The sequence below is a fragment of the Pyxicephalus adspersus genome, chromosome Z (assembly GCF_032062135.1).
Source record: "Pyxicephalus adspersus chromosome Z, UCB_Pads_2.0, whole genome shotgun sequence".
NCBI classification, from domain to species: Eukaryota; Metazoa; Chordata; class Amphibia; order Anura; family Pyxicephalidae; genus Pyxicephalus; species Pyxicephalus adspersus.
The window spans coordinates 4,110,829-4,133,366 of NC_092871.1; the positions used below are offsets into that span (position 1 = coordinate 4,110,829).

Genomic DNA, 22,538 nt, shown 5'->3' on the forward strand with positions numbered 1-22,538 from the left:
TGCCATGTGAAAAATCAAAAAGTGCAAAGCACCAAGATGTTGAATAGGAGATTGGCTACGGAAATGATCATCAAGTCCCCCAAAGTCAACAGGTTGGCATCCATCACAAGGTTCCTCAAAAAAACAGGAAGGAAGGAAGGACCATCCTGGCACCAAAGATGGATTCCTGAGCCACCACCAATTTATACCTAGAGCCAAGGAGGCGCAAAATGTGCACGAGGTCCCTGTACCCTCCTCTGCCACAAAGGACCCCAATTTGGTTCTTCAAAGGGGCCAACTCTAGGCTACGTCCATCCACTGGGTTTGGCGATGTACCATATAGCAGAAAAAAAGGTCAACATACTTCAATAAAACAAAGATTAAAAAAAAAAAAAGTTTTCTACCTAAAAGACCAGAAAGGGGCAATAAATGACTGGGAACCTCCTCCTCCCAAGGTAGTGTCTCCTGGGCTCTTCTTACCTGGCACTTGGTTGGATGTAGGTTATGAACTCTCTCAGTAATACTTGTCCTGTTCTGGTCTTTAACTCCTATCTCGCAGGATTTATGACAAAGCTTCTCTCACAGCCTCCCCATCCACCCTCGGCAGATAACCCGCTCATGGATATCTGCCCACAGCTTACCATCTGCCCCTGATGGACAAATGCAGCACTGCACCATATTATGTAGCCAGCTCAGACCACACACTGGTAATATGCATGACAATTAAGGCCCTGGAAAGGACATTCTGGTTCCAAATCACACACAGAGACACAAGCCATTTCGTAGGTTGGTGTAATTAAAGTTTTAATTTTACAATAATAATAGGCATCAAAAAATTCATTTTTTTCCTTAGTTAAGTGGGTCACTTGTTTTGTGGATTTCTCATCCCGTCGTCCTAATTCATCATAGATACTTGCAGAGCCATAAATTACAGCTATTCCCTGCCATGATTTTAGTTTTATCCCTGTTGAGATATTTGCTAGGAGTGCTGCATGGGGTGGGGGTGATGTACAACATCAGCACTGATCCCGTGAACAGATCCCCTAATTTCAGGTCTTTATTATCTACAGAACATAGGCAGGTAACCATCTGCAATTCTGTGCTGGGATCCTTGCAATGTACAAAGCTGGAAAGGATTGCCATATTCCCCATCAACAATACATATAAGAGATATGTTACATTTGTATTTCTGTCCATCCAGTCCTAGGATTTACGCAGTCCATCCCAACACCAAAGCCGGTTCAGACTTACAGGATATCACCGTGCAGGAATCAGGCAGACTACAATGAAAGCCCAGGCAATAACGGCACACCAGCTTGTGACATATTGCTCGGCCTATCGTTGCCGAAATTGCCTTTTTCTGGAATTTTTTTCGTCTTGTTTGGGTTTGTTGTGTTTGGGTTTGTTTAAGTCCATGTCTGTCTTTTTAGCCTTGGCGTGTTTCTGGAAGACGTCTTCTGTGATTGGCTCGATGATGTGTCCCTTCTTGGTGATCACCTTCGGACTGGTCAGTTTGTGCACCGTCTTCTCCGTGTTCCACGTTTTGCCCACCGGGGCGCGGATGCTGCTCTCGAAATGTTTACGGTTGTTGTATGGAAATGGAAGCTCATGGATCTGTGAGAAAGAAAACCAATCTGGTCAGAGCCATAGGATTTTTGTCACACTAAACCCACCAGGCATTTATATAAAGTTGCCCCCATATAACAACCAGAAGGCTCCCAAGATTTGGGGTATCTGGGAATTTGCCCCATTAGTGAGGTCAGGTGCTGATGATCCCAATCTCACTCACCTGATGTGCGGCAGCCATAACATTCCTCTTCTCACTAATAATCACATTGGGGAGATGTTGGTCCTTTCTTGGGGGTGCAGGGGGCGCTCGGATAATAAACCTGCAAGCAAATAAAAATAAATAAGATTTAACATGCTTTATGTTCCCAGCGTTTTTTTTTTCCTTGCCTGTACTATGTACGTCAATGTAAAAAAACTGAGAAAAGTCTAAAAGGTCAATAAAATCTTATAAGTATAATGTAATGGGGCAAAGCAAAGAGGTTATTAAAATAGAACCTAAATTCTTTTCTACATACCATATATTCCCGAGTATTAACCAAGAATATTGTTTTTGACACGATAATGACATTAAATAAGAATCTCAGCTTATACTTGCATTAGATGGCGATGTTTCTTCATGTAAAGCGGGGGTGTCAAACTCAAAAACACAGTGGGCCACAATTCAAAACTTAGACAAAGTCGTGGGCCAAACTTAAAACTGAAATAGAACCGCTACTACATATAAGTGGCTGGAACTCCCCCTTCACTGAAATAGCATCACTACTTCAATTCCCTGCATCTATAAAACAGTCCCATCCGGGGCCACACATAGGCAGAGAGGCCGCTGGTCTATAGACGCAAGTGATGCCGGGAGTTGTAGTAGTGGCGCTATTTCAATGCAGCGGTGGGCCAGCTGCAATTCATATTTAGGATTCCTTTGGGGGCCACAAAAAGGATGTTGCCGGCCAGAGTTGGCCACTCCTGATGTAAAGTGTATACCAAACTTTTACTGTCTGACACATTAGAGCACTGTTGTTTTTTAGATGGGGGAAACGGCTTGAAAAAAAACTTCAGGCAATAGGGAACCCCCCCTATAATTACTATATCCACCGCTCACAGTATGTTAGTGTGGTGGTCAGTTGGAAGAATGCCTCTTACATTGCTGGCCAGTGTGAAGAATGACCCCTCTATAGATCATCCTTAGGGTCACTTAAACTGATCTGAAACACAGATTGCTCATTGCTTAATGAACAACTAGCAACCTCTAGAGCAGGCATGTCCAAAGTCCGGCCCGCGGGCCATTTGCGGCCCGCGGGCGGTTTAATATGGCCCTCTAACAGCCCTCCCTGCCCTGTGTAAATGCGGCCCTCACACGGCCCTCCCTTCTGATTGAGGGCGGCAAGCAGAAGACTGTCTGCCACAGGAGGGAGGGCGGTAGGAGGGCCGCATCGGAAGCCCGATCCTGACATCACCCCCCTTCTTCTGTGGCAGACAGTCTTTTGCTTGAGGGCAGAGCACTTGCCTGACTGCAGCTCGTTGGGAGCGACAGTGGGCGGTGACGTCAGGGCCGGACTTTGATCAGTTTCTCTGCAGTTTCTTCAGCTACCTCCTCCATGGGACTTACAGTATATAGGGGTGAGACAGCCATTTTATGTGCTGGGATGTGGGTAGCTGGACAGGGGTAGGTAGGGCCTTGGCCTAGCAGAATTCGTGAAGTGGTGGAAGTGTGTGAGCTGTTACCAGAGAGTCTGACCTTGTCAAAGCAAATAACACGGCTTCCACCTGCCAAGGTCAAACAAAAGCAGAATCATGATTGCTAAATATGAACAAGGAGAAGCTCTCCAAAATGTGATTCCTGCCATATTACTCTCATAAACATATTTCCACAAGGGCCAGATTTTTACTCTGTCACTGCACCCTTCACCCTCCCCCTTCTGGCCAATTTATAAAATGGCGACTATAAATAAGAAAAGGAAAGTTGACAGTGAGGGCCGCCGTTTCCAGGAAAGGTGGAAAGTGGAATTTTTTTTCACTGAAATACGGAATCACTGTGTTTGTCTGATATGTCAAGAGACTGTGACCATTTATAAAGAATTTAATATCAAAAGACACTACCAGACAAAACATAGCACATATGACAAACTAACAGGGCGTGACCGCAGTGAAAAGTTGAGGCAACTTGAAGCAGTTTTAATGTCACAAGAGCGATTTTTCACAAGAGCCCGTGAGTCAAATGAAAATGCCACAAAGGCAAGCTATGACGTGGCAATGTTAATTGCTAAAAATTGCAAGTCTTTTGCTGAGGGTGATTTTATTAAAGAGTGCGTTATGAAAATGGTTGAAAATATCTGTCCCGAGAAGAAGCAAGAGTTTGCCAACATATGTCTGGCTCGTAACACTGTAGCACGGAGAATTGAAGATATTTCATCAGATATTAAGAGACAGTTGACGTCCAAAAGACAGGATTTTGACTTCTTTTCAATAGCCTGTGATGAAAGCACAGACCTGATCTGACACAGCTCAGTTGCTGATTTTTTTGAGAGGGGTGGACGATGAAATAAATGTGACTGAAGAGCTACTTGACCTCCAGAGCCTTATGGACCAAACTAGAGGAAAAGATTTATTTGTTGCTGTTAGTTCCGCAATAGATGACATGAAACTGCCCTGGAACAAAGTTACTGGGATTATTACTGATGGGGCACCTGCTATGGCTGGTGAACGAAGTGGCTTATCAACCCCAATCTGTAACAAGGTATTGAAGAAGGAGGTGAAGCTATTAAACTCCATTGTATCATTCATCAACAAGTTCTCTGTGCTAAATATCTCAAATATGATCATGTTATAAAAACCGGTTGTAAAGACTGTTAATTTTATTCGCGCTAAAGCTCTGTGCCACCGTCAGTTTAAACAGTTTCTACTGGACATCCAGGCTGAATATGAAGATGTTTTATATCACAACGATGTAAGATGGCTCAGTCGAGGGTCTGCGCTGCAGCGTTTCTACTCTCTCAGAAAGGAAATCAAAGAATTCTTGGAAACAAAGGGACAACCTATGCGAGAACTATCTGATCCTATTTGGCTGGCTGATTTGGGGTTTCTAGTTGACATAACAAAGCATCTGAATGTACTAAACACGAGTCTTCAGGGAAAAGATGCAGCGGTGAACCAGCTTTATTCACACCTCAAGGCCTTTGGAACAAAGCTGCAACTTTTCCAAAGGCATTTGTCACAAACACAGCCCAATACCATACATTTCCCAGCATTGCAGGAAATAATGAACAGTTTTTCACAGGACAATATCAGTGTGCAAATGAGCAGGTATGCAGCAGACATCGCATCTCTGGCTGGAGAGTTTAAACGGCGCTTTCAAGATTTTGCATCTATTGAAAAGGAGATCAGCCTTTTCTCCTCTCCATTCTCTGTTGACCCCGATGATGCTCCAGATCAGCTGCAGCTTGAGCTCATTGAGCTGCATTGTGATAGCGAGTTACGCAGTCGTTACCAACAGCTCTCTCTTGTGAACTTTTACCGCCAACTGGATAAGGGCAGGTTTCAGGAGATTCGGACATTGGCAAAGAAAATGCTGAGCTTGTTTGGCTCAACATATTTGTGTGAGAAGACATTCTCTGCTATGAACTTTAACAAGAACCGTGTGAGGACAAGACTAAGTGACTCTCATCTGCGTGACATTTTGCGCATCAAAACCACTGCCTTTGTACCAGACCGAGCCTATTTGCTGCAGTACAGATCTCAGTTTCACCCTTCACATTAGTGCAGGTAAGTTTTTTTAAAATTTATTTCAAATACATTGTGAAACTCCGCTGTCAGTTGATCTTAATGTTATGAAATGAAAAGCATGCCATTTGCAATTAACTTGGCATAAAATAATTCATTTGCATTTAATTGTAATTGTTCAAAGAATGTTCGGAAAAATGTGCGGCCCTCCGGCATGTTCACTTCATCCAATCTGGCCCTCTTTGAAAAAAGTTTGGACACCCCTGCTCTAGAGGAACCCTAGTTCACAAATGCTGCATTAGAGTTTGTTACACACTGTATTTAATGACATAGCACCATCTACTGGTGGTCAATTATAATGCACAAAAAATATTTTAAGAGCAAGTGACTCATCATAGCCAAATCAAAAGTACAAAACAAGGTAAATGTTTTAAAAATAAGACACCACGAATGCCTTTATTTACATTCATTTCATAGTAATATATATTGATTACTGTTTGCAGGGGCAGCGGCATTTTGTGCCCCGGATAAACTCAAGTCAATGTAACGCTCCCGTTTTTTTCTGGTGAAGGTGGGCACCCTTGTTAATATTCAGATCATTTTTTATACAGTATTTAGGGGCCGATTCTTTATAGTTACACTAAAACAGTTTAAACAAAGAAGAAAAAATTTGAACCCAAATCAGCTGGGATCTATATAAAAATTTGAATTTAATTTGAATAGTTTGCCTATTATGGAGCCTAATTCAAAACAAAAACCACCTACCTGTAATCACAACAGCACAAATAAGCTCTAGCTAATACAAAAAGGAAAACATTTCAGCACATTCTGGTCCCCCTGGTATCGGAATAAAATCATATAAACGCTGTGAGCTTCCAGCATTGTAATCGGCTGCTTATCTGGATTTTGTAACCATGAACTCACCTCAACTTAATTAATAAACAGTACAAAAAAATCACTGACGGGATCTCCCCAGCCACCCCCGAACGAGATTCTCCCCTCCGCTGGGTCTTGCACGCTAACTGGAGCACAGAAATCGCCCAGCTAAGCAGTCAGCACCGCGGGACTTTGTCTAAATTACGTTGAAGTTATTTTCAAAGCAGAAAAAAACAGAAACGTTTGCAGCTTTGATGGTCCCAGAAGTCTTTCCAAGAACAAGCAATATTCATAATAATGTCTCCGTCCCTGCAGCTAGATGCACATAGGAGGCACAAACAGACCTTTAACAAAAGGTAAGTTGATGTTACCGAGACCCCTCCAGAGAGGGAAAAACAATAATAAAATAAAGAAACAAAATAACTTTTTTAAAAGGAAGACTGTCAGCTATTTCCTTCTGTATTGCGCTTCAATCACACGTTTGATCAGGCGGGAATAGGTTCTGCTGTCAATGAGACAAAACGCCCGGCCGGGCCCACATTTAGAGGGTCAGCTTGGGAATTTTTTTAGCAATTAAAGCGTGGTTCCCTTTGTGAATGTATATGTGTGGGAATAAGGCTCCAGCATTGGAAAAGTGTAAATAGTATTGGTTATTCCTCTGATTTTATAATACCTTGCAAACAGTTAAGACTATCGGTGCCTGAAGCAGAAAACCAATCCCTAAACATCAGGGAACCCCCACCATGTTTGACTTTAGGGACATGTTCTATTCTTTGGTTTTCTGTAAACAGTCAAATGATTTGCGTTACCGAAAAGCTGTATTTTTATCTCATCTGTCCAGAGAAGATTCTCCCAGAAGGCTTCCCCTGTCCTCTGGACGGATGAGACAAAACTACGATAACGCACATCGTTCGACTGTTTACAGAAAACAAAAAGGAGCCTTTCCAGAAGAAGTGGTGCATTTTGTGACATAAATTGAAAGGGTGCCATTATTTTTAGCCATGACTATATAGGGACGAGGAAACCCAGCAGACGGGGGAACAGACAACACAACAGAGCAGGAGTCCTAAACTTTCCACATTTGTTTTTTAAGCCTTTCATGTCACGGAAGACTGAAGCTTCCAAGAAAAGATTTCAATAAAAATATATAAAAAGCAACATTTTTAATCATTTACGTTGTGGTTCTGATTTGCAAAAAGGAAAGCAAATGGTGAACAATGCGAGAGTGTCATGGGCACCCAAGGGTCATTGTTTAAAGGGGCACTAACCCATCTTAAATCTCTTTAAGCTAACAACAGGAAAAACAGAAGGGCCCCTTCCTTACTATTCAATTCACTCATCACCAATCTTTCGGCCCTCTGAGTTATAACTTACCTGCTACGTTTTTTATTGCTAACTGTGAGGTCGGTTCCTCCCCACTCGCCCCATCCAGGCAACACCAGATTGATGTCTTTTGGTTTCCCGGCCTCCACAGCTTTATTCTTTTCATTGAGAAAGTCGCTTATGACGTCATCACCTGCAAACGCCTCTTGAATGATCATTTTCTGTGCAGCGTCATCATCATCCTCCTCCTCCTCCTACAAAAAACAACATTATCAGTTACGGCTCATTGGCTTCACACTTGTTCAATGTATTTAAAATTTTTGTAATATTTATTTTAATTTATAAAAATAAAAACTGTAACCACCGGGAATCATGTGTACCAATAGCAGCCATTATGGTCAATGGCCGGGCTTACAACCAGTTGGGTGGTAGAATCACCAAAAAGACAAAATAGACATTTCACAGTGCCATTATGAACTTGTGATTGGCTAAGACATTTTACAAAAACTGACCCAATGGTGCCATTTGATTGGTTGCCTATAGTATGTATGCCAAGAGTATAGAGTATGGCAAGTCTTTTTTGGATCCTCACCTCCTCCTCCTCTTCCTCCATGGTTGTGGGTAGCAGAGGCGTCCGAACCTTCTGAGCCTTCACTGGTAGGACGTCATTGTGGTCAATCAGTTCAGATTTCTTAGCCTGTTTCTCACTGGTTCGCTGTACAGTTTGCTTTGCTGATTTTTTCTTTTTCGGTTGGGTTACAGGATCTTCAATCTCCTCCTCCTCCTGTCCCAGAGCATCTACAGCTTCCAGGCTCTGCTTCCTCTCAAGACTCTCTATTAGTAGGGGGGCGTCCTCTGCGGGTCGCAGCACCTCCTCATCCGAGTCAGCTTCTAATGGCTCCTCGGGCTCAGCCGCTTGCTTTTGTTTATTTTGTTGTTCTTCTTTGCGGTTCTGCTCCACTAATTTCTGAAACAGCACATTGAATTGTGACAGCTGCTTCTCATCCTCCGCCATGTCTGTGGTAGCCTCCCGTTTATTACCTGGAAATGGCACAAAAAGAGGCACTTTTACAAAGAGCGAGGGGGAGAAAGAGGGCGACAGAGGGCGAGAGAGAGAGGGGAGCGAGGGGGAGAATGAGGGCGAGAGAGAGAGGGGAGCGAGGGGGAGAACGAGGGCGAGAGAGAGAGGGGAGCGAGGGGGAGAAAGAGGGCGAGAGAGAGAGGGGAGCGAAGGGGAGAAAGAGGGGGCGAGAGAGGGGAGCAACGAGGGCGAGAGAGGGGAGCAAAGAGGGCAAGAGAGGGGAGCAAAGAGGGCAAGAGAGGGGAGCAAAGGAGTGAGAGAAAGAAAGCAATATCAAGAAAGAGCGAACAGAGAATACAGAAAAAGAGTGAGATGTAGGGGTGGGGAGCTGGAATACTGCAACCCAACAATTATTTTATTTGACGGAGTTTGATAAACGTCTCTGCAGTCTCTAACTCTGCACATAACCACAGTGACCTTTGTCGGCAGTAGTCTTTGCCAAGGTTTGAGGCCACAGGAAGACATGTTTTTCCCACAAACTCATATGATGGTTGAAATTGCTGATGTGTCTCTAGCTATACATGTGAAGTGTGAATTTTTACAACACATCTGCATTATCCCTTATTGCCACCATACAGATGGCTACAGATCAGGCTATTGTGTGCTACTTCCCCCACCTACTAGATTATAAGCTCTTCGGGGCAGGGTCCTCTCATCCTCCTGTGTCATTTGTCTGTATCTGTCTGCCATTTGTAACCCTATTTAACGTACAGCACTGCGTAATGTGTTGGTGCTATAAAAATCCTGTTTAATAATAATAATTGTAATAATTTTACTACTAACTAATTTTACCATTATTAGATTGCTGCTTTTCTTCTTGCTTCCTCAATCGTCGTTTGTCTTCAAATTCTTTAAGTAAAACTTCATCTTCGGATTCCTCTTCTTCCTCATCATTTTCCTGATCCTCAGTTTTTGTTTCCACATCGGCCTCCAACTTCTCCTCTTCCTCCTGGCTCCCAGAATCCTTTGCATCTTTGCGCAGTTTTCCCGTCATCCAGGGGTTCGGGCCATCAGAATTCACCTGAGCGTCATTGACAAAATCGGGGACGGTCTCATCCTCTTTCTCGCTCTCTTCACTCTCTGACAAAACTTTGATTTTCTTAGTTAATTCTTTGTTTCTCTGTAGCTGCTCCTGCATGGCCCTGCGGGACTAAAGGAGGAATGACAGAGGATAAAAAGTCATAAAATGTCACTAAGCTGAGGGTGTGAAAATTCTGACGAACAGATGGCGACATTCACTGCTCTACAACCAAAGCAACAACCCCCACCTACCTCGTTCCGCAGTCATGGTGCTACACAACCAGCCATTCACCGCCAGTCACAGAGACCCCCCAACATAGTGATAACACCCTTCTACCTACCTCAGCAAAAGTCCACCCTGCCCTGGTCACAATGCCCACCTTCCAACCACATTTCCCATTCACAGACATCCACCACTTTATGGTCAAATAAGCATTTCCACCTACCTTGTTCCACAATCACTGTGCTGCACTCCAATCCACCATGCCCGCCCCAGTCACAAAGCCCCCAGACCTACCACTTTACCCCCAGATGGAGCATCTTCCTCAACTGCGCTGCAATCTCATTCACCTCTCCTAAAACTAGAAGTGTTGTCTTCGAACCCACCACTTTACCCACAGATACAGTGTACCTGATTTATTAAAGCTCTCCAAGACTTGAGATGATAGAGATTCATGGGAGGATCTGGGTGATCCAACAAACCAGTAATGGATCTGATCGGGGATGGAAAATATTTGCCAAATAAGAGTAAATATTTTTTTTTAGGAAATACATTTTAAGGTTGCTGGGTCACCCAAGTTCTTCCATGAATGAATATTTTCTTCAGTCCTTGATAAATCAGACCCAATGCCCCCCTAAGGTCACCTACCACCCACTGCATCCTGCAGTAATAGCGCCCCCTTTTCTCTCACCCTATCATTGCCCTTTTACCTCCCAACCCACTTCAGTCACATTCAGAGCTCCTCTCATTGAGCTTGCTTTCAGGACACATCCACTTACCTTCATTCCGAATCTTTACCCCGTCCTTTCTACCACCCACCTCCATAAGCCCCTCTAACTTTCCTGACTCCCAGCACTTTATCCCCACAAACACCCTTACCAATTAAAAGGACTTACCTCGTGATCATATTTTGCCATAATAGCTTTGGATTTTGCCCATTTTCCGCTGTTTTGATGCTTCAGTGACATTCGCTCCTATGGGGAGAAAAAGATCAGCATGGTGTTACAATCCTGGCACAAGAACAGATCTGATCTTTCTATTCCAGAAGAGAGGACCACATGACACCCAATGATAACCTGGTGCTACTAGGGGGTCACAATAACATTGTAGTCATTACCACTTAATCTCCATGCTTTGCTATGCAATGCAAGCAGATCAGGAATGGTGGAGCATGTAGCGCTATACGTATTCTAAATCACAGTTTCCTTCATCAGTACCTAAACGCTAGAGCTCCCTTGGGGGAGGTTTGTAAAATATCAAAATGTCCTCATAGCCGGGTGTCATTCTAAGTGAGTTCCTAGATAAGTTGCAGGTGCATGCAATCACTCTGGTTCTCCTATTCCTGGATTTTACATGCTGCTGTAGGCTGCGGTGTGCACTCTTAATAGGAGCAAATTGTTATCCCATGACCCCTCCGTCACACGGCCCTTACCTTTCTGACCTGATAGAAAAATACTCCCCTAGCACCTTACTTCTCTCCTCCAATGACCTACTAATAACTTCCTCACTCATAACCTCATTACACGCACGGCTCCAAGACTTTTCTAGAGCTGCCCCAACTCTGGAATGGTCTTCCTCGTCCTATTTAACTTGGTTCAACTTTCTGCTGATTTAAAAAAGCACTCAAACCCAACACTTCAACCTCACCTACCCTTCGTCTTCTGTCTCCTAAACTCTCTCTACTTCCCACCATTACATATCTCCCCTCCTATTGTGTGATACTTCCCCCACTTCTTAGATTGTAAGCTCTTCGGGGCAGAGTCCTCTCCTCCTCCTGTGTCAGTGTCTGTCTGTCATTTGCTACCCCTATTTAATGTACAGCGCGGCGTTTTGTTGGCGCTATAAAAATCCTGTTTAATAAGTAAAAATTTTATCAATTATAAAAAAATGTGGCTTTGGGGCCTTCAGATTGCTAAAACAGGCAAAGACATTTGTAGATACCCAGCATGGAGTGATTTTATATACACATTTCTTTCTTTTGGAATGATCAATGTACCCCTGCAGTATAACTGACCCCCTAATTGCAGAGCAATGGATCCATTCCACATAGAGATCTCACTTACCTCCATCCTGGCTTTGTCCAGTTTCTCCAATTCCTCCAAAGCAGCTTCTGGATTTGTTTTTCGGAGTTCTTCAAACTCTTTTATAGCTTCTTTTTGCTTTCCCTTCTTCAGCAGCTTGTGATACCTGAAAACATTGAGAAACAACAAGAAAAGTTAAAAAATCATAATATGTATAAGAGTTACTAAGAGTATAAGAGTAAAGGACTGTATTTTGAAGATTTAAACTCAAAGTTTTAAAAAATTCAGCAGTCAATAAAAAAGGGAGAAAAAACAACCAAACTGGCAGCAGTCACATTATTTTAAAAGTTCCTAATGACATAAGAAGCAGATTTGGGTTTCCTATGATATGTGACTTGTGCAGCCATCAGGGATGAAGCCAAGACATTACAGAGATTCCTAAAGAACAAAACATTTAATAGGGGAGGGAACTTCAAATAATATTCCAATACTAGAGGTACGAATTATCTTTAATTATGTACAATGCTGAGGCTACTTGAATTAACTGTGACCTCCAAATAGAAGTCCATGGTAATCATTGTATAAAAGAATGGAGAGATCAGCAACAAACCATTAGATAGGAAAGTCTGCAATTTGTTGTCCAACAACAAAAAATATATTCAACAAGTTTCAGAAGTCCAAGGAGAGGACCTCGCTTCATTAGGGCTTGGCAATACCTTGGAGTGGACTACATGTGTTGATAATAGTAATCTTTGGGGTTTTTTCCCCACTATAGATTAGGGGAGCACCAGGGAATCAGCAAACTACCAACAGCTTATATAAAAATTGGAATAACCTAAAGGTGCCCACTGGGGAAACTTCACCTCTGCACTTATCCTGATGACTGTCATGGATCCAAAAAATTGAGTGGTCAACAGAATAGTAACAAAGGTGAAATCATCACATTTTTCAAAAGGGAACTCCTAAATTTTGGAGGGAATCCTAATTCAATGCTTTATTTAGTAGGAAAAGGTGAAGGTAGATCATCCCCAATAAATGAAAGAAACTGTCCTTTGTGCAAACCCAAGCAGTTATTGATGAGTTTATGAAGTAAGCATAATACATGATGACCATGATGAGAGACAAAAAAAGAAATGTTTAAGTGTAATTAAATGCATCATCATTACTTTTTGCTTTTAATCTTCTTTTCCCTCCTGGCTTTTGCCTCGTAGTAGGACTGCAGGGCGCGGGCTTTCTTGAGATCAGCTCTCCGAAGCATGGCCTAAAGATAAAAGAAAAAGTGTTTTTTTTAGGGATCCAGGGCTACTTGCTGTGCTTAGAAAACATTACTCCATATCACCACCAGATGGCACCAGAGCCCAAATAAACTACAGACAACAGATGCAGACATTCACACTTCTAGAATTAGCTTTCACATATGTGAACCTCAAGAATATCAAAAATATTTGTAAATTCTCTAATTTGATCCTATGCGATCTATTAAATATATCAATATTCTCCCAAGAATTTTCTTTTTTTTTAAGCTGGGTAGGAAGAAGCTGTAGGCGACAGCCCTTGTATTGTGCCCCAACTTTTCTGTAATGATGCAGAAACAGCCGGGTGGTTGGGGAAATGGTTAGGGGAAAAAGCACCCGGTGGTTGGGGGGTAAAAAAACACCCGCTGGAGTGCCCAGCTAAAAGGGGCCAAGGAGAACACTGTATATAATTGAAAGCACTTTTTTTATCTGTTTGATGCCGCCAAAAAGTTGACATTTTCCTGTGCTGCACTCCTATAGTAATAGTTATTAACCACAGACCTATATCTGGATCAGAATAAAGGGGATCAAAGCTGGCAAAATGAAAACTAACCACAGCAGCTAAAGGGCAGGTAATCTGCAATATATTACATTTTTATATAAACTTTCATGCTAACAGTAAGTACAGCACAATATCGGAAATTATTATATTTGTGCCTTGTACCTATGAATGCGTTTAATAAAAACGGTGATAACTAGGAAACCGACAACTGCAGACTCTGAACTCCGGCCCGTTCACCTAACTCCAGCGTGGGTACCAACCCTGCAAAATTTGGGACCCTCTGGTTTTCTCTGATTTGCAGGGTATTATAGGAAGCACCCCGGACTTGGTGCAATTCATCAGACCAGGCCACCGTCTTTCATTGCTCCATGATCGGATGGGCTTATTGCACCAATGTTTATTTAAAACGAAATCTTAGAATCTGACCTGTGTCACTGTGACTTCTCAAAAATGAAAAATGACAAACGTCTCTTTCCCTATGACAGATCATTCAATAACATTTTTCAAACCTATTGTTATTATTACACAGTGTTTATATAGCGCTGACATATTATGCAGCACTGTACAAAGTCCATAGTCATGTCACTAGCTGTTCCTCAAAGGAGCTCACAATCTAATGTCCCTACTATAGTTATATGTCATTATTACAGTCTAAGGTCAATTTTAGGGGGAAGCCAATTAACCTAACTGCATGTTTCTCGAATGTGGGAGAAAACCGGAGTACCCGGAGGAAATCACGCAAAATCAGGGAGAACCTGCAAACCCCATGCAGATAGTGTCCTGGCCAGGATTTGAACCTGGGACCCAGCGCTGCAAAGGCCAGATGGTGCAAGCACACCACCGGCAGTGGATACACAGGACATTCACTACAGCTTTCACCCTGCCGGAGCTAACCAGAGAATCCTTACAACAAATTTTATTCTGTAACTCTTCTCAAACAAGATTTTCACACCATCCCCTGGGCACAGCCCGTCTCACCTCTTCCAGGCTCATCGCCTTCAATGATTCCTCTTCCAGCGGTGTGAGCAGGGGGTCAGTGATTGGCTGCTTGTTTTTATGAAGGATGTTAAAAATTTCCATCTCCAGAGGTGTGTACGGCTGGAAAGAAAAAGGAACAGAAGACAGTTAGTGGCAGGCGAACGTGCACAACAGACTTATTGCAGAATTTCTGGATTAATATCACTTTCACTTTCTTAAATTCTACGATTTAACTCCAGTGCCCCGAGTATAGGCGGCTATTTGCCCCAGCACCGTTTTTAATCACCAGGACTTATCGGAACATTTCCAAATGCACACAAACATTTGCTGTGGGTAGGGTGAAGTTAGAGTTGTAATGGGAATCAAGAGCTTGGTGATTTGGGGTAAACAGAATTCAGGGAAGGAGAGAGGTTAAAGCAATGGTAGCGAGATGGTCCTAAAGCCTGGTGGGGGCCTGCAGTCCAAGTAAGGAGACTTTTCATCCCCAATTTGCAGTCTGCCTCTACAATACATCTTCCCATGTTCTGTCTTAACATTCTGCTCTAGCAAGCCAAGAACAAAGCCTCTGCTGCACTGAAATCCCTGCTCAGTTCTCACCTTCTGGGCTACAGAACGTTTCCTTAAATAAAGGAAAACGAAACATGTTTTGTATTCACAGAAGCAGAAGAACTAAGCAGGGCTGACAACATTACCTGAGATTTCAGTGCAGGAGAGGGAGTGTTGTCAGGTGAAGGCATACAAGATATCCGGAAGATCATTAAGTGTTTATTACTGTATTTGCAGAAATTTAAAGAAGCAAAACAAGGGACAATCTGTAGGTTAAGAGACTTATTAGGCAGCAAGTTTGGAACAGCGCAGCCCATGTGTGGTATTACTATTTATTATATTCTCCAAGTCAAATTATTGCTATATAACTTGATAAATTATGCCTGCCAGCAAAAATCAATGCTGTCCACATCACTTCCCACCAAGGATCATACTACCAGGATGAGTCCTTTACATCCTTGTAATCCTTTACAACTCCATTACATCACTATGCTGTCATCTTAAACCCCAACCAATAGTATCAAGTCTAACCCCTCCTAACAGGTTAGAAAAAGCATGAATCATCTACAGTCATAAGTGACCATTCAGCAGTGAAGATTACTACTACCTTCTTTTCAATAACCCTGAGGAAGACCAATGGCATCAAGCTTAAGACGAATGTTTTTTATACTACCTGTAATTATTGGTTCTAAAGACCAACATTTACTATTAACTATTCTTAAACCCCCTGGCGTTCCAATTCTGTTCGTATTTTTATGCAAAAAAGCGGTCCATTCTTTTGCATAGAAATTTATTGTAGGTTGTAGGCCTATAATTTTAGGCATAACTCACCAAAATATGTCCAATATTTAATAAATTTAATAATAAACTAAGTATACTATTAACAAATCTGTTAAAATAGGATTGCATAAAAATACTGAAACCTGTAATATAACTGTACAGTAGCATGTATATTATAATATATATATATATATATATATATATATATATATATATATATATATATATATATATATATATATATATATATATAAAGATTTCTTTGTATTGGGCTCAATACAGCTATTTTGTATTGAATCCAATACAAAATTATTTGAATTTCCGGGGAACGTCACTGCACTCGTCAGGAGCACGGTCACCGATGGGACCAGGTAAGTCGGGTTTTTTAATGCTTTTAGCACCCCTGGTTGCGGCTCGGGATTACCGCTTTTTGCATGTTTTTTTACCCCGAGCCACACTCAGGGAACACTTCTAAGGGGGTCAAAAGACCAATTTTGCACCCAGTCCCTAGAATCCTATGAAGCAATGTGGATTAGTGACTGCATTAATGTGTGAATTTTCTTTGCTTTTATGTGTACTAATTACTGCAATACAGATTGTTTGCCAAAAATATCCCACTTTTTTTACACTTCAATGTACCAGAACAAATGTGACAATGAACACACCTTTCCACATGGTCTCCAGCAGTTGCGAGAGGATTTTGCAAGAAAATTTGAAAGGTGTATAATTCCATCTATATATTATATTTTATTCAACAATTCCCAGTGATTGGCAGAACTAATGGCCTTCAGGGTTAAAGATATCACTTTATCCCATAATTGGGCAGATATGGACTCACCCCTTTCTTTCTCCCATTTTAACATAAAGGTGTTTCAGTAAAAAAAATTATTATTTGTAAAAAATTTATAACAGGAAATTCCTTTAGTATACGAGGATGATTGCAGCATTTGGTTTAGTTTCTGGTGTGCAATAGATTTGAATGGAATTAAATCTGATTTAATGGCCTACTTTTATTGGATTACTGTTAGATCTGATAAATTTATCAAATCCTTTTTCTAACCTTCTAAATGTCCTTTAGTATATGGCCACCTTAATTTTCCTACCTTCCACCCGGCAACCTTGTCCTCGATTGGGGCTGGCTTTAAAGTCTCATCGGTGAGTGGGAAGACGAGCTGTTCAGCTTTGCGGTTCTGCTTCACAACCTGATCCCATTTCGCGACTTCTTCTGATGCATTTTTGTAGGAAATAGCTCTCTGAATCTGTTAAAAAAAGAAAAAAATATTGCATGCAGTACAGAAAACAAAAACCTGCAGATAATACATACAAGGCCAAAATCAGACTAAAAGGCAGTACCACTGCAGTTACCGAATACAGACAACCCCAAAAAAAAACGTTAACATTGGAAATTTGTTGCCCCCTTTTTTTTTTGCACTGCTGTACAATTTTTCAAATGTTATATAGAATATTTAGGAGCTCCATTATGAAGTTATTCTTTGTGAAGCAAATGTCTGCACAAGCATTTAAAAATGCCAAGTTTTTACAACCAAGTAGAGATAGATTTAAACACCACAATTTTTAACTGCTAGCCCAAAGTTGACCTAAAGGAGAAAGCAGGAGGGGACAGGCCTTGCTATTATATTAGCTTTGCAGGAGTGGACAGGCTGTGTTATTATATTAGTTTTGCAGGTTTTAATATAAGAATTGAAGGCACCCACCTTCTGTGTCTCGTCATTGTTAAGGGGAAGCTCCACGCTCTTCTGATCTTTCAGCTTATTCAGCTGCTTCTTCACCTTGGACAGGTTGTTGGTTTGCTTGATGGGTTCGATGAGATCAGACAGAGAGATCTTCTCCCCGGCTCCTGAGAATACAAGAGGAGTGCGGTCAGTGCTGAGACAGACATAGGTCACAGAAAATATTAAATTGAATAAATTAAAAAAAAAAAAAAAGAGAGAAGAAAGGGGTTTTTAGGCTAAAAATATTGCAAATAATTTTGTAAGTTAGTCCTATATAGATACAGTGGTGCCTTGGTTTGCGATGCTTGTAATCCGAAGCACTCATATATCAAAGTGAATTTCCCCATTGAAATAATGGAAACTCAGACAAATCGTTCCACAACCCAAAAACATTTATAGAAAAATGTTTAACACAAAATACTTTACTGTATAAAGTATTAATATATACAGTAAAACAAATTAAAGAGGAACTAAACAAACAAAAAAAATACACTTACCTTTAATTCCGAAGGACAGTCCGATCGCTCCGGGGGTTTCTAGCTTCAGGTCCTGCGTCGTCCTGAAGCCGGCGCTCCAGACGCCACTATCATCGTCTTCTCTTTCGGGTTCTTCATCATACGTCACACGACCCAGGAGTGAGATCGGGTGACGTAGGATGAAAAAAAGTTTGCAGATCTCATTGCACATGCGTAAAATCGGCAAATTTTTCTCAAAAAGGCTCCTTCTGTGCATTCCTGACCAGAAGGAGCATCCCTGGGATGCCTGACGTAGGTATCCTGGGATGCTTTGCGCTACCATCATTCATTCTCCACCACCTAGGCGGCCAAGAATTAGGGGGCGGTGCTGCAACCTTTTCTCTGTTTTGCACCAAAAACAAAATAAATTTTTATTACATGAAAGGGTTGTCTACACTTTTATGTAAAGTGAAAATTCTGAGTTTAGGTACGCAAAGGTTTATTGTATAGGATGACTTTCACAATAACTAAAAGAATCATTGCTATCTGTTGGCTCACTGGAATCCTTTTCTTTTTGTGCAACTTTAACAAGGAACCTATCCAATGACAGTTACATCATCATTAAACAGATTTATTGCTCGGACTGCTACAGCCTTATTCGGGTGGTGCTTTTCTACAAAATTTTGCACTCCTTTCCACATGTTAAATATTTCCCTAATCTCATTTGAAGTAAGGGATTCCTTAGTCGTATAATAAGACTTAGCTCGTTTATCAAAATAAAATTTAATTAAAAACGTTTGCTCATCTTGCAAACACTCGCAGACTAAGTTAGTTGCAATTCAAGGTTTTACTGTATTGGTTAATAATAATAATAAAAGCTCATTCAACAGCCAATCACAAGCCAGCTGGAGGATTCAAGAATTAGAATCTCAGCCAATGAGCATCAGGCATTGAGTGTTGTAGAATAGGTCAGTGATAAATGTATAAAATGAGAAGAATGAAGAAGAATAACGGTCCAACCTTCTGCGCTGATGCCAAACTCGGACACTTGCAGACTGGCCTCTGTACGTTCCGCCAACTTTCGCCTGTTTTTGGGGAGGAAAGAAAACTGCTGAATATAGAAAAATCTGCCGCATTGTATTCCTAATTCTTTTACACAGGAAATAAACCTGGTGAACAGCACCCAGACACTTTGGGCCTGATTTATTAAAGCTCTCCAATGCAGGAGAGGATACACTGTGAAATGAAGCTGGGTAAACCAGCAAACCTGGAATGGATCAGGTCCAGAATTAAAAACATTTGACAACAAATGACTTAAGAAAACTATTCCAGATTGGCTGGATCACCCAGCTTTACTACTGATCATCTCCAGCCTTGAAGAGCTTTAATAAATCAGGCCCCCTGTATTGCAATTACACGTTAGAATATAACAGGTTCTCTTGAAAGCTTTACTCCAAGCAAATGAAAACTAATGAAGCTCTGCTGAGCTCAGAATGAGAGAAGAACCAGCACAAGGAGCCAATCAATGCTACCGTGCTAACAAGAAACATTCTTATAGGAGAGTGCAGAGTAACCAATGAACTTATCAGTCTTCTGCTTCTCCTTTAAGGGTTCAGTCACAGCCTGCAAAGGGGACCTGTAAGTATTACAGAACTGCAGAATAGAAAGTTCAGAGATCCTGCCCTGCCAGAGCTTTGTTACCTTCCAGAGCTGAATGATATAAATACAAAACCTTTGGCCATATAAATATTGCATCTGTGTGTATGCCAGGTGTTCTGCTTTAAACACTAAAAAATAACTTCTCATAGTAATTATTGGACTGACCTTTTCTTTCCATCCAGGGAGGAGATGGCTTCCAGCAGCTTCTGGTGTTTGTGTTCCGAGTCATCGTCCTCCTGCTAAAACACAGCGGTGTCACCAGGAATGTCCAGAATACAATGCAACTTCACTGCGAGATACTGTAATAGGGCTGGGTCACCTAAATCTGACATTACAGTGCCCTACCATGGATGGGTGGATGAAATGGTAGAATAGGTGGATGGATGATTGGGTAGAATGGGTGAAACATTTGGAATGGATGGAACGAATGGATGAATTTGAATGAATGGGGGAACGGATGGATGAATGGGAAGGGGGGGGGTGAGGGGGGGGGGACAGAGGATGGAGTGGGTGGGTAGAATGGATGTATGTATGTATGTATGTATGGGTAGAATGGACGTGTGGATGGGTGGAATGGGTGAAACATACGGATGGATAAATGGGTGGGTGGAACAGATGTATGTATGTATGTATGTAGGTGTGTGGGTGGAATGGAAAGAATTAGAGCCTTGAAATGACCTGCAGTGTTGGGATCACCACCCCTCACCCTTCCAAACATCCCCCTGTAATACTTTCTCATGATTATGTCCTATTGTATGATACTTCCCCCACCTGCTAGATTGTAAGCTCTTCGGGGCAGGGTCTTCTCCTCCTCCTGTGTCACTGTCTGTATTAGTTTGTCATTTGCAACCCCTATTTAATGTACAGCGCTGCAATATATGTTGACGCTATATACTGTTTTATGATAATAATTTGTTGGGTAAAAGCTGATCACTAAGAAGGGAGTTGGGTTTTATTCTACGACATGCCGAGGTGCAGCCATCAAAATACAAATAAAAGCAGAGCCCAGCGAGAATAAATGATAACATGAAATATAAGACCACAAAGGAGGAAAAAAAAACCTAAGTACGCTCACCTCATCCTCGCTGGCACTCAAAGCGAACTCCGGCACAAATAATTCTTCCTCGTCCTCCATGGTGCGTCGTATCAGAAGGCCACCACTGGGAGATAAAAAGTATGAGAACGCTCCTTAATGTAACTAGATTTCAAGCTCCTATCCCCAGGACCCCCTAGATTTCAGAATTGACCCCCTTTTTCCAAAACTCAATGCACTGTCCATCTGTAAATGATCCCCCCTTTCAGGAGCCCATAGGGCAGATATGTAGAATCATCACATATCAGGCTCACTGAATGACAGGTCCTCTTTACACATATGTACATATTGCTAGGAAAGGCCCCAGGTACAACACTACTACCTACACTTGGATACTGAGCTCCTCCAGGCTACTGCAGCACCAACAGAACTACAAGTATCAGAGTGCCTTCCCCGCTGAGCCTAGTAGTTCCCCAATCCTAATATTACATACCGAGAGTTGTTCCTCCACTCACCCTCCACGTGGGAATCAAGAGACGTAAAGCGAGCGCTTCCTCCCCCGCCAGAACTGTCGCGCTTCCATCAGTCAGCTGCTGCGGCGTCCTGCAAAGCACTCAGTCGTAAAGCACGTACGTTTTTGCCAGGACTGTCGCGCCACATGAACGACCAGCGTGCCCGTTTCCATGCGTGTCCCCGCACGCATTCTCCTGATCACGTGACGTTGGCATACTATAACCACGCCCATACTGATTTGTTGCTTTGCTATTTGTGCTGATTTCATTCAATTAAAAATAAAACTTTGTTATGGGAATAATGAAATAATAAACAAAAAGGAAGATCCAGGAAATGCCAGGTATAATATAATATTATCATTCATTTCACCTAATACTGCATGCCTAACATCTAATTCATGTTTTCTGCCTTCATCCCTCCAAAGAGGATGTCCTCTGCCTTCATTATTTTTAATAATAAACAGGATTTATATAGCGCCAACATATTACGCAGTGCTGTACATTAAATAGGGGTTGTAAATGACAAACTGGCACAGACAGTGACACAGGAGGAGGAGAGGACCCTGCACCGAAGAGCTTACAATCTAGGAGGTGGGGGAAGTATCACACAATAGGAGGGGGATATGGAATGGTGGGAAGCAGTGAGGGTTTAGGAGACAGAAGAAGACGGGTAGGTGAGGGGGAAGCATTGGGTTTTAAATGAGCAGAAAGTAGGAGCAAGCCGAATAGGACGAGGAGACCATTCCAGAGAGTCGGGGCAGCTCTAGAAAAGTCTTGGAGCTGTGCATGTGATGAGGTTATGAGTAAGGAAGTCATTAGTAGGTCATTGGAGGGGCAAAGAGAGCGGCTGGGGGTGGGGGTTTATCTATCAGGTCAGAAATGTAAGTGGGACAAGAACTGTGGAGGGATTTGAAGGCAAAGCACAGGAGATGAATTTGATTCTAAGGTGAAATGAAAAAAAATGAAAAGAACTACAAAGAGATGCAGCAGAAGGGGAGTGGTAGGCAGGCTGTGTATGGGGTAGGTAGGTAGGTGGGAAGGCTGTGTATGGGGTAGTTAGGTGGGAAGACTGTGTATGGGGTAGTTAGGTGGGCAGGCTGTGTATGGGGTAGGTAGGTGGGAAGGATGGATGAGTCTGGCTGCAGCAGAAAGAGCATAGTTGAACGGAGTGGCAGCTTTATCTGGGGAGGTGATTTTAGAGGGTTTAGGGACGTAAGGCAGTTTGTGAATAGGTTGTGGTCA

The 22,538-nt window shown here is 42.1% G+C and overlaps 1 protein-coding gene across 5 annotated transcripts; it reads right to left on the reverse strand.

Moving 5' to 3' along the window:
• Positions 1 to 757: 757 nt before the first annotated feature.
• UTP14A (UTP14A small subunit processome component) lies at positions 758 to 21,405 on the reverse strand. 5 transcript variants are annotated; one of them, XM_072430187.1, is made up of 15 exons: positions 21,278 to 21,405; positions 20,827 to 20,911; positions 19,917 to 19,987; positions 19,113 to 19,177; positions 17,620 to 17,762; positions 17,008 to 17,163; positions 14,579 to 14,698; positions 12,970 to 13,064; positions 11,846 to 11,969; positions 10,679 to 10,756; positions 9,335 to 9,692; positions 8,054 to 8,502; positions 7,513 to 7,715; positions 1,769 to 1,868; positions 758 to 1,593 (listed from the first exon to the last, which is right to left on the reverse strand). In XM_072430187.1, the coding sequence occupies exons 2-15, from the start codon at positions 20,884 to 20,886 to the stop codon at positions 1,315 to 1,317; spliced, it is 2,301 nt and encodes a 766-aa protein (XP_072286288.1). In that variant the 5' UTR covers positions 20,887 to 20,911; positions 21,278 to 21,405; the 3' UTR covers positions 758 to 1,314. The 5 variants fall into 5 exon arrangements, with proteins under 5 accessions (XP_072286288.1, XP_072286287.1, XP_072286284.1 ...); XM_072430186.1 differs by having other exon boundaries at positions 7,513 to 7,712; positions 19,917 to 19,990; XM_072430183.1 differs by having other exon boundaries at positions 19,917 to 19,990.
• Between the last annotated feature and the right edge of the window lie 1,133 nt (positions 21,406 to 22,538).

Bases quoted from the DNA above. Each gene is read 5' to 3' on its own strand.
- UTP14A (XM_072430183.1), bottom strand. From the start codon at position 20,886: ATGGAGGACGAGGAAGAATTATTTGTGCCGGAGTTCGCTTTGAGTGCC. The intron at 8,503-9,334 runs GTAAAATTAGTT...TGCCATTTCCAG, and splicing joins AAAGCAGCAATCTAATAATG to GTAATAAACGGGAGGCTACC. The intron at 7,716-8,053 runs GTGAGGATCCAA...TGTTTTTTGTAG, and splicing joins TGGAGGAAGAGGAGGAGGAG to GAGGAGGAGGAGGATGATGA.